Below are 13,913 nucleotides of genomic sequence, written 5' to 3' on the forward strand. Positions count from 1 at the left end.
TTGTGGCACCCTGATTTTCAAAGTCATACTTTTAATGTGATGTGAAATTACCTCTTCGCCTCTGTTTAGGAGCTTAATTGAAAATCTGGGAGGTACTTTTTTGTGCTGAGAGTTTTAAAAGCTGAAACCCTATACCTCTTTAAATTAACTAACCATTACTTACAACTCCCATATTTTGACATTAGCAGTAGCACACAGCTTAGTTGTACGCTGTGATTTGTGAGCTCTGTTCCTGGCATGGGGGGAAGAGAAAATGATAAAATAATTGAGAAGAGATAAAATAAGAGGTCTATCCTTAGAACAAGCTATCAAATAAAAAAAAAAACAAAACCCACTACCAAATGTTATCTTTCTATAAAAAATCTGTGGCATCTTTTCCAGACGTATCTCCCTGTAGCTGAACACGCAGAGGTTGCCAGAAAACAGAGTCTCTTGTGCACATTTGAAAATAATTCATGTATTTCATCACACTTTCTCTTATAGCTACTGCCATGTAGAGTAAGTCTGGTGGTTTAAAAACATAGATGATACTTAATGTTCTCCTTTTTCATCTCCTCATTTGTATTCTTTATTTCTGCTAGCAAGTTCTTTCATTATCCCTGCATGACACTTATTTAGTATTGCCTGGGCTATTTTCTCTTCTCTGGTCTTTGTCTGGTTTGTTTTGTTTCTTCCAAATTATATTTGTGGATTACTCTACAAGAAAAGCACTAATGCTATTTTAGGTGATTTCCAGCGTCCTCTGTCTCTTTTTTATTTTATTTACATATTGTTGTGCCATAGGTCTGTGTCACTATTTCCAGAGTTCCCTAAAATGTGGATGTAGTACTTTACAAATATAAAAATAAAATACCCAGCTCCTCAAAACTTGGTTTAAAACTAAGCATCTGCTTAGTTACTCAAGGAAAACTACCTTGTGAAGTAAGCATGAGCTTTGGCCATTCTCTTGTCAGAGCTGATGTCTGCAGTCTTATATGTATGTTCTTCTTCTTTCAAAGTATTACATGCTTTTTTCCAGTCTGCAAAGACAATCCAGAGATTAGGTTTCCACCTCATAAGTCATCCAGTAGCACCATGAAAATCTATGAGGACAGTTGCATGATTGGTACTAATGGGTGTGGACAGCCCGATATAAAATCTAGATATTCCCATTGCCAGTCTCCTATTTTGAAGAGACCACAACTAGCAACAATGAAAAACAAATTACAGACCAGCAACTTTGTAGAACATTTTGATGATTACAGGAAAACGTTTTGTAATCAACGCAAAGCACCACCAGCTTTCCCTCAAGGAGATCAGTAATTCAAAGGAGTAGTAAGCTTTTCCTGTGCATAAATAATCCATAATAAAGGTGACATATGGCAATTCACATTTATCATTGATGAGATTGGCATTGAAAACTTGGTTATAATTGTTGCTTCTGAAGCTGTCCAAGCATAACAGGTTTGTGAAAGCAAATATGAAAAAACAGTGGCAGAACATGTGACAAATAAATCCCATTAGGTCTGGTAACATGACACAGTCAGGGAGGAAACCCACTGGGAGATTTGCAAGGCAGTAAAGAAAAATACACATTCACAATATTAATTACAGCAGCGAATACTTTATGGGTTCTAAAACAACTTCCCACTTACTGCACGTGGATAAATAGATAAGAATTACTAGTGATGGAAAGAATTAGAACCTAATTAAAACTGACAACTGAGCTGTATGAAAATAGATGGGCACATGTAAACATTTTTTCTAGTAATTGATAAGGTGAAAAACAATGGCTTTTCTGTTGAACAAGTAATTCGTCACACTGTAAGACAGACACTTGTGGTAGATGTAATAGCTTGTTAGTGAGGTAAACGCCATTAATACATATTCTAGTTGCACCGCATATGCTTACTCATTTTAAAATGTGATTTAAAAGTGATCACGTATTTTTAAATGGGACTGCTTTAGAGGCTTTAATATTTTCAGAGGCAGATGAGGGCTGAGTATAACTCAGCTGCTTGTGTCTCCTGCCCATTGCCTTCTCTTTGCTCTCCTAATGCTGGTGGTGGGCTGGGACGGTGCAGTCAGTCTCAGTGTGGTTACTGGGAGCAGCTCTGTGTCCTTACTGCCCGTGAAGCCCAGTGTCTGCCTTCTCCTTTGCTCAAAGGAGAAGCAGGCTGTATGCCATTAGTTTCTCATTTAGTGTAAATTCCCATAGCAGGATACAAGTAGTGGTTTAATGGCAGAATACAGTAACATGGCATGGCCTTAATGTCATAATTACCCATAAAGAACTGACAGAGATCTTTTAATGTCTCCAAAGAAGTCAAGAGACAGGTCATTTGTAAGTCCCGCTGAATAAGTACAATGAGCTTTAAAATTAACTCTACTAAATAAGTCCAGTAGTATTTCTGCTGAGCTCTGTTGTAACAAAACCTAGCAGTAGCAAGGCTTTATCCTGGACTTCAACTGGGTGTATGCTTTGACCCGTTCTGTAGAAAGGCAGAGGTTCCCTGTTCTCATGTTACAAGAAAGCATTGCTGCCTTTAGAGGGGAAGATGCTGTGTCCACAGCAAGGGCTGAAGCCTATAGCAAGGCAGTGTTTGATCAAAGGTGCAGGTCCCCTGCGGTGAATTAAATAGGTGCCCATATGAATAGTCTGTTGAAGTCACCCAGGGAAGCACCCTCACTAGGAAGCCTTGCTGTAACAGTCCCTTGGGAATGCAGAAAATCTTGGCAATTAAATAAGAGGGCTGGAACCTGTGGCACTTCCTATTACACAGCTGGTTAAAGAAGAGCATTTACTGCACCCAGAAATGGGGGTTTAGCAGGAACCTTTTGCTCTGGGCACAAAGAAAGTATTTTTCATGGCCTTGCAGGGAGGAGATGGCTCCTGCAGCTGGAAAGAAGAAAAGATAAGGGTACTTTTTTATATACTCTTTTTAAATTGGTCTTTCTAGGGTGATATTTTTCTGGAATAACTATTTCCTTTTGAATGTTCTCCTGTCCTATCAGAGCTATGTTTAGATAATCTACAGCTGTTATTTGTATGAATATGTGATTGCTATGTTTATCATGTAACTTTGACTTCCTCTGCATGCTGCATGCCTCTTTCAGCTGAGCCTACTTTTAACATTTCAAAGAGCTGAGCAGCTTCCAGCAGCCACCGTCTGTGAATAATGTGGCCATCCCAAACTCATGCCAAGACATTTTTAGACAGCATTTGAAAGTCCTGTACTTTGTGAGTTCTTCTCATGTTAGCATGAAACACACAAACCTGCGTATACTTAATCTTATGAGGTTTTGTTTTGTTGTTTTGTTTTAGTTCAGATAAATCTCTTTGGCTCAACAGCAAGCCCATTTGCTTGCAAGGTTGGAGCTCTGTGTAGCCCCTTTTACAATTTAATCTTGGTTGGTTGGTGGTATGTTTTGTCAGTGATATTCTGCATTTGAGTGTTTGTTTAGTAAAGCTCAGGCCTGACATGTCAAACTGGTTGAACGTCAGTTCCAAATTTGAAGGCAAAATGGTCACACACAAAATTCAAACAATGCGTGGCATACATTACAATAAAATATTGGGGAGCATGACCCCACGGAATAAATGCTGGTGCTATATAAGGCCTCCAGGAAACAGGAGTTGCTATACACAATAGTTTTTGTTGTGCACCACAAAAAGAATTATTGCTTTTCATGCTGGATTTGAAGATGTCAGTCATTAAAGGTACCTGCCATATGTGGAGTGTTTATATCCCTGGCAGAAGTGAGAAAGCACAGCTCCAGTCCACTTTAAGTAAGCGGCAAGCTCCAGCTGAGGATTGCATCTGGGATCACAATAGGTGGAAAATATCAGCCAACTGAAAGTAGACATTGGAGCCATTTACTAGGTAATTAATGGAAATAATTACTTTCACAGAGACAGCTCTTCAGCTATTGAAGTTAAGGTACCAATGCAGTCATTCCTACAGTGGATCCCAAAATGGTTTCTGCCCGTTGGGTGGAATGCCTGAATTTAAGGCCTCGTCCAAACGCAGCTGAAGCTATTGTGAGGCTTTCCACTGATTCCAAATTGTAGGCACTAAGTCTGACCCCCTTTCAGCTTTTAATAATAATTCCTTCACTCAAGGAAAAACAAAATCTTATTCCAAATATTTAGATTGCTAAAGAAAGGCATGTAGACCTATTTTCCACAATATTTTATACAGACGCAGGTCAGCATGGAAGGAAATTTTTGTGCCTGTTTTCCCATAGGATGTTGGAAAAAATCCTGCAGAATGATTCTTTTCCGCGAGATAGGAACAGGCAGTGTTTACATGGGCTAACAGTTAAGAAATCTTTTTTGGGAGAAAGATGATTTTTTGGTATAAAGAAGATCCAGGTGTGAAAATCATTCATCTTCAAGAATCCCTTGAGCAAAGGAGTATCAGCAGATGGGAGCGGGCATTTCGCTTTTCTTCTGTTGTTTGAGGATTGGCACCGCAATGATGAAATCGACCGTACGACTGAAGGTCTACTTGCAGAAGGATTTGCTGGATTGGGCCCAACGGCTCTTGTTACTCGACAACGGCTTTGCTAGTTCATGGCAATGGGGAGCGATGAGCTACAGCTCGAACTGAAATAGCAGACACAGCTTCCTGCCCTGCGCTGCATCTCGTGGAGATGTGTGAACACACCAGGGAAGATTGGCATGATTGATACTGCTGAAATCGGAGTCCTAAGGAACTCAATATTACACTCATTTGTACTATGTCACAGTGATACGGAGAAGCGTTCATATAAGTGACTTCTAAAGTGTTTGCTGATGGTGCTGCTGATTTAAGCAGGATTATAGCCCGTTAAACGCCCAACGTATGACTGACTTTGGCTGTACAGCCTCTGGCTTTAAATGCTTGTGACCTATACCCATTTGTTACGGCGAGTAATTCTTTAACATGCTTGCAGAGACTTTTTAGAGCGTGGCTGTTGGGAGCAGTTTTTGGATTCTCTGGGTAAATCCTCTCCTGTCTTATAGGCAAGTGTAGATGTTCATCACCTCAGTGCGAACAACTGACCCACGGATAATGTCACAGGTGATAGATGACAGCAAAATCGGGGAGTTATCCCGTGGCAAAGATAACAAGAATAATTTCAGGCTTTTTAGTGGCAGAATCCACAGTTGAAGCAGCATTTCTGATGTATCTATCAGCCTAAAATGGCAGGAGGCGGTACGCCGGCGGTGCTGCGATAGGAGAGCAACTACCATCCCTGACTCCTAGATCCCACCTAGTTAACTCCTTGCGGCAAAACGCCGGGCTGCAAAGCACACGGGTTAAAAATCAGGCCAAGCCGGCAAGGACGGAGCCGCCCTGCCCCGCAGCCCGGCGCGGGGTCCCCTGCCCGCCCCCCGCTCCTGCTGCTGCGGTGACATTTCGGCTAGTTCAAAAGTTCACGGGCAGGCTCTGGCGAGGCGGTGGCGTTTGGGGCTGGAGCGGGGACCGCCGGCGGGGGTGGCCGGTGCCTTCTCCTCCCTCCCGCCTCTCCTCGCTCGTTTCCAGGCGAGACCTCGGTCTCCGCAGGTACCGCTCTGCCTCCCCTCCGCCTCCCCCGTCCATTTTTTTCCCCGCGCCCCTGCAGCATCTGCCCAGCTGAGGGGCTGCCTGCGCGGAGGGGCGCGGAGGGGCGCTGCCTTCCCCCCCCCCCCCCCCCGGTGGGGGGCGCGGAAGGGGGCGCGGAGAGGCGGGGGGGGGGGGGGGGGGGGGAGCACAACGGCGGCACGGCTGCCCGCTGCCCCACAAAAGGCATCGCCGAGCTCCGCACGCCCGGCGCACCAGAGCACGCAGGGGCACGGGCAGCCACAGACACGCACACGGACGCGCAGGGGCACGGGCAGCCACAGACACGCACACGGACGCGCAGGGGCACGCTCAGGCACGGCCACACGCGCACACCCGCACACGGGCGCACACGCGCACACCCGCACACAGCCACGCGCGCGCCGCGATGTGCGATGCGCGATGCGCGACGTGAGGCACCTCGCCCGCCCCGGGGCCGGGGGGAGCCGGCGGGATCCGCGCTGCCAGCCCGCCCGCCCCTGCCGCTCCCTCTCCTCCAGACCCATCCATCAGCCTCTTCCTCTCCGTCTGCTTCTTCCTTCTTCTCCTTCTCCTTTTTTATAAATTTCTTTTATTTTTTAATTTGCTCTGACTGTATCTACCCAAGCCCTGAAAAAATGCCTGCCCGTGGAGCGAGGAGAGGGCACCGGGTCGGTAAATAAGAAGTGAGTACGAGCACAATGGCGTGCCTCCCCGCTCCCAGCCCTGCGGATGCTGCATGCGTTCCTGCTTCTCCCGCGTCCGGGCGCGGGGGGGACCCCGGGATGCTCCCCGCGCGGGCCGGGCCCCCTTTGTACCCAGCCTGGCTGCCTTCCCTTCCCCTCCCCTCCCGCCCCGGCCCCGCGCCGCGCCCCGGCCCCGCCGCCGGCCGCCTCGCCCCCGCGCCGCTCCCCGACGCGGAGCATCCCCGCCGGCGGCGGCTCGGGGCTCGCCCGCCGCACCGGGGCCGCGGGCATCCCCCGGCGCACGGCAGCGGCGGCGGGGAGGGGGCGGCGGGGCCGGCGGCGGTGCCCGGTGCCCGCTCCTTTGTTCGCCGCCGGCGGCCGCGGCCGGTCGGCGCTGATCCGGGCGGGCGGGCGGGCGGCGAGCTCGGCAGCCCCGACCGGGAGCGCCGCGGCCCCCGGCACCGTCCTTGGGGGCTCGGAGGGTCGCGGGGGCTGCGGCGGGAGGGCGGCTCCCCCCGCCAAGGTGCGGGGCGCGGCGGGGGGGGCCGTGCCCGTGCGCCGGGTGCCCGCGGGGCGGGGGCCGGGGCAGCGGGAGGCGTGACCGCGTGGGGCGTGCGGGGCGCCCGGGACCCCGCTCGGCCCGGCCCGGCCCGGGGGCTGCCGCTGTCCCCGGGCCCCCCCGGGGGGTGCCTGAGCCCGCGGCGCCCGGGGGTGGCCCTGCCGCGGGTGTCCCGCCGCCGCCGTCCTGAGGGAGACTTCCCTCTGGATTTAGCTCGGGGCTCGTCCCACCGGCAGCTGGAAGCCGTGTGGTGGCCGTTCGAAATGTAATTCCGATGTAAATATAGCCTGTGTGGTCAACTGCTGTGGCCATCTTCCCACAGGAGACCTTTACCTGCACTTGATGTGGCGGATTTTTTTTTTTAGTGCCCATGTAGTTGCCGGTAGTCACGAGTTATCGAGATACTTGATAACACACTCAGCTGCTCTTCTGGTAACCCGGTGGGTTTTTGTAGCTGTAAATAAAAATACATGCTCTAACAAATGGGTGGCTTTTCCAGTAAGTACACACGTTTTACTGGTATTTTTTGAAAGGTGTAATTGATACGCAGTTAACACTTTAAGACCGGTATGGTGAGCAATATGTTCTTTTTATGGTTGTGTCTGGGGAGTGTGGAACAGATCATGCAACTGTTCTCAGCATTTGTCGGAGTGCAGGACGAAATAGGTGAGAGAGAGAAGGGTTTGCGTTTTTCTGCTACTTCTGTAATGCTGAGGTAAAACACAGCTGGAAAGCTGCTTAGTGGTGCTTAAGAGACCAGCGGGTGTAAAGAATCTCAGCAGCAAAATACCACTCTACACTACCCTAATGAAATGCAACAGTGTAGGGGAAATCTGCATGTTGGAAATGACTGAATATTGGGAGGGGACAGATGCAGACAGAAAATGTGGCAAATGCGTGTATGCTTATAAAAATGGATTAATACTACTCAGAGAAGCAGCCTTGTTGTAAAGTGCATGGGATTTAAGGGAAAGATTCAACAGTTTAAGAGTTCCAGTTTGAAGCAACAGGATATCTTTTTGCAATAAGTTCAGTTAACAAAATGAGTGGCACTGTGAAAATTAACTTTCTTCTTGTGTTTTGCCAGTGGCGGCACCTGACTTGCTGGATCCCAAATCGGCCACTCAGAACTCCAAACCAAGATTATCATTTTCCACCAAGCCTACCGTGCTCTCTTCACGGGAGGAAACTGATTCGGCCATTAATGTTATGAAATGGAAGACAGTCTCAACAATTTTTCTGGTGGTAGTCGTGTATTTAATAATTGGAGCAACAGTATTTAAAGCCCTGGAGCAGCCTCATGAGACCTCCCAGAGAACCACCATTGTGATTCAGAAGCAGACGTTTGTATCTCAGCATTCCTGTGTGAATGCAACAGAGCTTGATGAACTGATACAGGTAATCCACACCAAACCCTTGCCACCGTGCCTTAGAGGAAAAAAATCTGTATGGCAGCATTACTGTGATAAAGGGGAAAAACGTTATTAGCAAAGCTCTGTGTTGGCCGAGCGATGTAACAAGTGTTAAGACCAGAAGTTGAGCAATAGCATTTTCATGCAAAGCCTCATGGCTGAAAAGCTATTGCTATTTTTAGGTCCAGTACATTTGGTAGACAGCCTTTTTTCACTGAAGCATCCCAGTATGCTAATTAAATGATTATTCATCAGCAATATATATAATTAATAGTTCACAAAGGAATTGATACATTGATTGTGCCTTACTAGGTCTGTCAATATTTGAAATGTCTAATTCTGAGGAAGAAAATACACTATCCATTGCCCTAAAGAACTTCTAATTTATCGTGATTGTATCAAGCTAGCTTCCCTTCCAGCTGTATGTTTCTTTTTATTGATTCTGTTTTAAGTACAGGGAAGTACTACGGACTTGCTGTTTTGATCTTAAATCTCAATTTTCTCCACTTCTTAAAGGCATACTCACAACTGATGTACATTGTTGTGTTCCTACTAACATGACTTTACCTTTGCAGGTCACCTGCCTCAGAGTCATAGTAACTATTTATTTACAGTAGCACAGAACCAGATCCAGAGCCTTATAAAGGCCCCCTCCAATTCAAATCCTGTGTTTCCATGTTCTTATGAATATCCAGTGGCGCTGCAGGGAGCAGCAAGGGGCTGCCAAATAATGTCAGTTCTGGGGATAAGACAATGAAACGGGAGGCTGGAGTGAACAGCCAAGAGTTGGCAAGGATTGACTCCTTCATTAAACAGCAGCCATGGGGCCGTCTGCGTCTGCAGAGCCTGAGATGGGACAGGGGAGAGCAGGAGAGGCTGGCAGGCATCCAGACCCTGGCTAGTGCAGCTGCATGTACACAAAGCCTTCTGGAGGTGGTTTTTGACAGCAGATAAGGCTGGGAGTTTAGAATTTGGTTTTACCTCTCTAGACCAATCTGCCTTGAGCATCAGCGTGGACACCTGGGTTTTTTTCCGGTTTAAATGCGGAGCTCTGACATACCGAGTTATTTTTATGGCACGCTACTTCTGGATTTTAAAAGCAAACTGGGAAAACCTCTTGTATTTTGTGATTTCCCCCCTGCCTTGTTGCTAAAACGTGTTCCAAAACCGCTGCCCTTTAGGCAGTTCCTATCTGCATGTGTCCTGACTGGGCATGCCTGAGGAGGTGCTGCTGATCTAATTTCAATGCTGTGTAATTGTGTTTCAGAGGTTCTACCAGCAGAATGTGAGATAATCTTTCAGAGAAATATACAAGCACATTCTGATTAAAACAATCTCTTGTAGCTAGTGTATATATCCCCATGTGAAATTTTTAGGTCAGATCCTGTACTTGTGAAGATAAAAATAGAAATTTTGAAGCAATATTATCTTACATCATGTATGAGATGGTCCTTAAGGCAAAAAATGCTGAAATTTTCTCTAGAGGACTTAGATATTTTAGCATTTATGATTCCCTACCCAGAAGCACAGATTGGTAATAAAAAAACACTTCATCAGCATTCAATGCCCATTTGATGTTCTGTGCAAAATAAATGACAGTTTCAGTACAATTATCAGAGCGCAGATACCTGTGTCAGCATTAGCTCCCTGCTTCGCTAGCAGTCTTGGCATGACCAGAAAGACACAGGCTTGTGAAGCCTGGTAGGGTGACACAGCCTCCCACAGCACACGGATGAAAAATAGTTGTGGGAAGAGTTTGCTCTGTTTGTTGTTGGGGTGAATGGAAAATACAATTTCTCCTTGTTCTCTTCTGCTTCTCTGCAAAGAAGAACATCACAACGTGGAGGTAGGAATGTGCTGTTATTCTCCTTTTACAAGAGGAGAGCAGAGGCATGAGGAGCCTGGTTCTAGAAGTGCATTTTGGTGCCTTTCTTTGCGCAGAATGAATGATAACGAATTGCCTCAAGTTGTTTAAGGGTTGGGAATTAAGTGACTTACCCAAAGCAAAATAGGAAAGCAGTGGTAAAGAAGAGTCTCAAATCCATTTTTTCCAAGTCTAGGCTGCTCTCTTAACCATGGGGTCATATTTCTTCCCTACTTACCACTTTGTCAGAGAAGCTAAATTACTGGAATACATTTTGTCTCTCTGGGTTTATGTCTGACTGCTATTACAGTATAATGCAGTGTTTCTTCAGTTTTCGTTGGATATCTGAATAAAAATAAATAGTGTGTGTGAGGAAAAAGTAAATGATATTTAAGAATTCACTGAAAGCTATAAAACTGAAAATTAATACGTACTAGTGTAGTAGGAAGCTGGAATGATTAGTGTGTGTGAAGAAAATTACAGAGCTTGCAGGCGGTAATGTCTTCTTTAATCAAGTATTTACCTTGAGTCAAACTATAATGGAATTTATTACAAACTTTTCCTTTTGAACTTCGTGTTCTGTGAATCCAGAAACTGGTTTCGCTCTGGTTCATGCTAGTCATCGCTCAAGGTGCTTATCACGCCAGGCTTTTTCAATCCTCACAACTTATGATCTGCCATTTAATCTTTACTGTGAAGCAGGCTGCACTATCCCAAGCCTGCTAACTGACAGTGCAACGTGCGGTGGCATAGTCAGGTGGGCAAATCGGGGAGACTAGTTTGAGAGCACATTCAGCTACAAAAAATTGTACAAGTGGAATGAAAATCCAGTTTGCTAGCACCCAGGGGCCATCCGGTTTCCAGCACCTTTGTTGAAATTTCCCCCTTGCCACAGAGGTGATTACAACACAGATTTGTGTGCTTCTATAAATGTGCACAGGATAGGGAGTTTTCCTTTCCTGTCTTCTCCAACCTTATTTTATCTCACCAGTCACCAGAAACCTTCCTGGCACAACAGTACGTACTGCTGCCAACTTTTCAGCACGCACAGCTTTATTCCCTGGGTTTTGAATTCCTGAAACTGGATTTTCACATTGATTGTGTGGCTTCTCTAACTGTCCTTGGTGAGAATTATACTTCTATAGACTTTATATGTTTTCTCTACATGTGAAACATGGGGCAATGGAGAACTGCTCTGCAGCGTAGGAAATGTGCAAAGTTAATGAAATAGGGTGCTCTGATGACGTCAGCCAAACAGCCTCAGCTGCCTTAGAAAGAAAAATGACCTGGGTTTTCCTGATAACTTTTCAGCTCAGTCCAGCAGCATTGTTCGTGTGTTGGCGGAAGAGGTGGTCTTCATGACCTTCTCCATCTCTGACTTCCATGGTTCAGTGTTGCAGATCTGAAGGGTCTAAACCGCTTCAGTTACTCATTGCCTCAGTATAATAAAATACACCTGCAATGTATGACCCTGACACCTGCTTCCAGATACATATTTTTTTTTGATACTTCATGAGCACTTCTATTTAGTACCGCAATTAAAATGTACAAAAGTCATGCAGAGCATATCTGTACACCCAAGAGCCCATTTTTTCCAGGCAATTTCAACTTCTTTTGCTGTAGCCTGAAGCCAGTGTTAACGACAATGTTAAGTGGATCACTGCATGCTGTATGCAGCAGTGCTGCGCTGGGCAGCGCACAGCAATCCGCGGGGTATATCTGAATCTACAGCTAGAGAAACATCCCAGGAGGGAAGCTTGTGAATGTACAAACACTACCTTGGTGACTCTAATGAGGATATAACAGACCAGCAAGCTGTGCATGGTCTGATGTTAAATTTCATTTTTTGAAGTTTCAGTTGAAAGGTCTTGAAAGGATCTTAGTTGTTAACAGATGGGAAAGCATTGGTTTGGTGAAGGTTATATGTAATATCTAATACATTATAAAGCTGTTGAAAGGGTTGTGGCCAGACACTTTACTAATATTCCTTCTTTTGGAAAAAGAACTCGTGACAATTCATCACAGATGGTGTTTCGGTTTCCCTGTCCATGCCTACTCTCAACTTGGCCCTGCCATGCAATGCAAAGTAACTGCCAGGTGACAGAATAAAAGAGTGAATGTAGTTCAGACTGTGTGGATTTTGTGTTTATGTGACAAAATATATAAACCTGATCTTCATTTACACTAGGGATTTTTTACATCTCGCTTGTAACAGGTTTTTCTCCACCACTGAGCTTTCTGTTGGCAGAAGCTGATAGAAACCTGGGAATAATCCAGCTATATGTATGCAAATAACAATAAGCATTAAAGAATGAAAAAATCTCTTAATTAGAGAGCTTGTATCTAATTATTTACATCTAGTTCTAGTTCTTACATTGTTGATTGTTTTATAGCAAGCTTGCCACTAAACATTTAAAAATGTTGCAGTTTCCAAACTCAGATGCACAAAGTGTATTGCCAGGTACCTAGAAGATGTTCTGCTGTATTTACGCACCCGTGCATCGTAGCAAATGTGAAGGTCGCATTGCTGATGTTCAGGTTGCACGCATGCCCTCCTGCAGTGCTGCGCAGCCATGAAGTGAGTGCATATGCTTTCTAGACATCTCCTGGGCTTAAGAGTTTGTCTCTGGGGACAGGTGAGCCTGACTGACTATGATATCCGACAACTTTGTAAAGCTGCCATTATTCATACACCTCATTCCCTCTACAGGGGATCCTCCTATAAAGAGAATGAGGTGTATGAAATAACAATGAATTTGCTTTCCCCCTGCCCAGAAGTCTTATTGTTCCTAGGAGGTAAGGATGTGACCAGTATGGGATGTCTTGGCAATGAGAGACAAGTATTTGTCCCCCTGCCAATGAGAAAGCTGATTTAAAAAAAGAGCTTTTTATGTAAATATCAGCTAATTATGTATTGCTCCGCAGTTATTTTAGTGTTGACCTTTGTAAACTGAAATGGAAAAAAAATTCCTTTTAATTCCCAAGCGTTAAGTTGTTTAATGTATTATTTTTGCATACCAAAAATTATATTTTTTGCATACAAAAATTTAAAATAAGAGAAATTTCAGTTATATTATTTTAAATATATAGTGTCCCAGAAAGCTGGTGTGAATTATTTTATTTATCTTAGTGATTTTTTCCTGAAACTTAATAGTTTTCAAGTAAAGATACACTGAAACTTAAGTTAATAACAGAACATATCACATTTCTGTTTCCTTTAGCAGAAACATCCTTCAAATATGTTTATTCTGAAAACCCCAACAAGTGGAGAAAATAATATCACATTAAATAGCACAATCTTTTAATGTGTTCCAAGTGCTGTTTGTGGTAATTTTTGTCTTATAAAGCCTTTATTTTGAAATTTGAACAAGTTTTCAGGATGCTGCACCAAGCTGTCTCAGCAATAAAGGACTCTTGTAGAGTTTTAAGTCCAGCCCCTTTCAGGGTATGTGGCTTCTTCTGAAAACTAGATGCCCACAAAAATGTGCTTGCATTTAAAAAAAAAAAAAAAAAAGAATTAATGAACCACCAGGATTAGCTGAATTGACCTTGATCCCATGAGCTGATCTCCTTGGGTTCTATGTGGGCTTGTGGTTAACATGACTGGGGTCCCCAGTCATGTCCCATGCCTGTTTTCATCTTACATTTGTGTCAGCTGCATTCTCCCTTTTCCTTCCATTCATCTCTTAGACTGTGAATGAGACCAAAATGTGTTTTATTTTTTCCTCCCTTGAGGAAAAATGTGGTTTTTTTCTTTCTCTCTCTTGAGGGAAGCCTGACACAGTTATGAATGACATGGGAGCAGTGTTTCTGTCATCAAACTGGCATCACCAAAATATCATCATG

General features: G+C 44.9%; 1 protein-coding gene across 2 annotated transcripts in view; it reads left to right on the forward strand.

Annotated features, from left to right (window-relative positions):
* Window positions 1–13,913, forward strand: part of KCNK2 (potassium two pore domain channel subfamily K member 2) — a 104,158-nt gene that overhangs the window by 20,116 nt on the left and 70,129 nt on the right. The window contains exons 1-2 of one of the 2 annotated variants that reach the window (XM_040612373.1): window positions 6,032–6,232; window positions 7,879–8,189. In XM_040612373.1, the coding sequence (XP_040468307.1) occupies window position 6,232; window positions 7,879–8,189 (312 nt within the window). In that variant the 5' untranslated portion in view covers window positions 6,032–6,231. Of the gene's footprint in view, window positions 1–6,031; window positions 6,233–7,878; window positions 8,190–13,913 lie in introns of those variants that run through there. The other variant, XM_040612372.1, reaches the window with a different exon arrangement.

This window comes from Falco naumanni, chromosome 12, assembly GCF_017639655.2.
Source record: "Falco naumanni isolate bFalNau1 chromosome 12, bFalNau1.pat, whole genome shotgun sequence".
Taxonomy (NCBI): Eukaryota; Metazoa; Chordata; class Aves; order Falconiformes; family Falconidae; genus Falco; species Falco naumanni.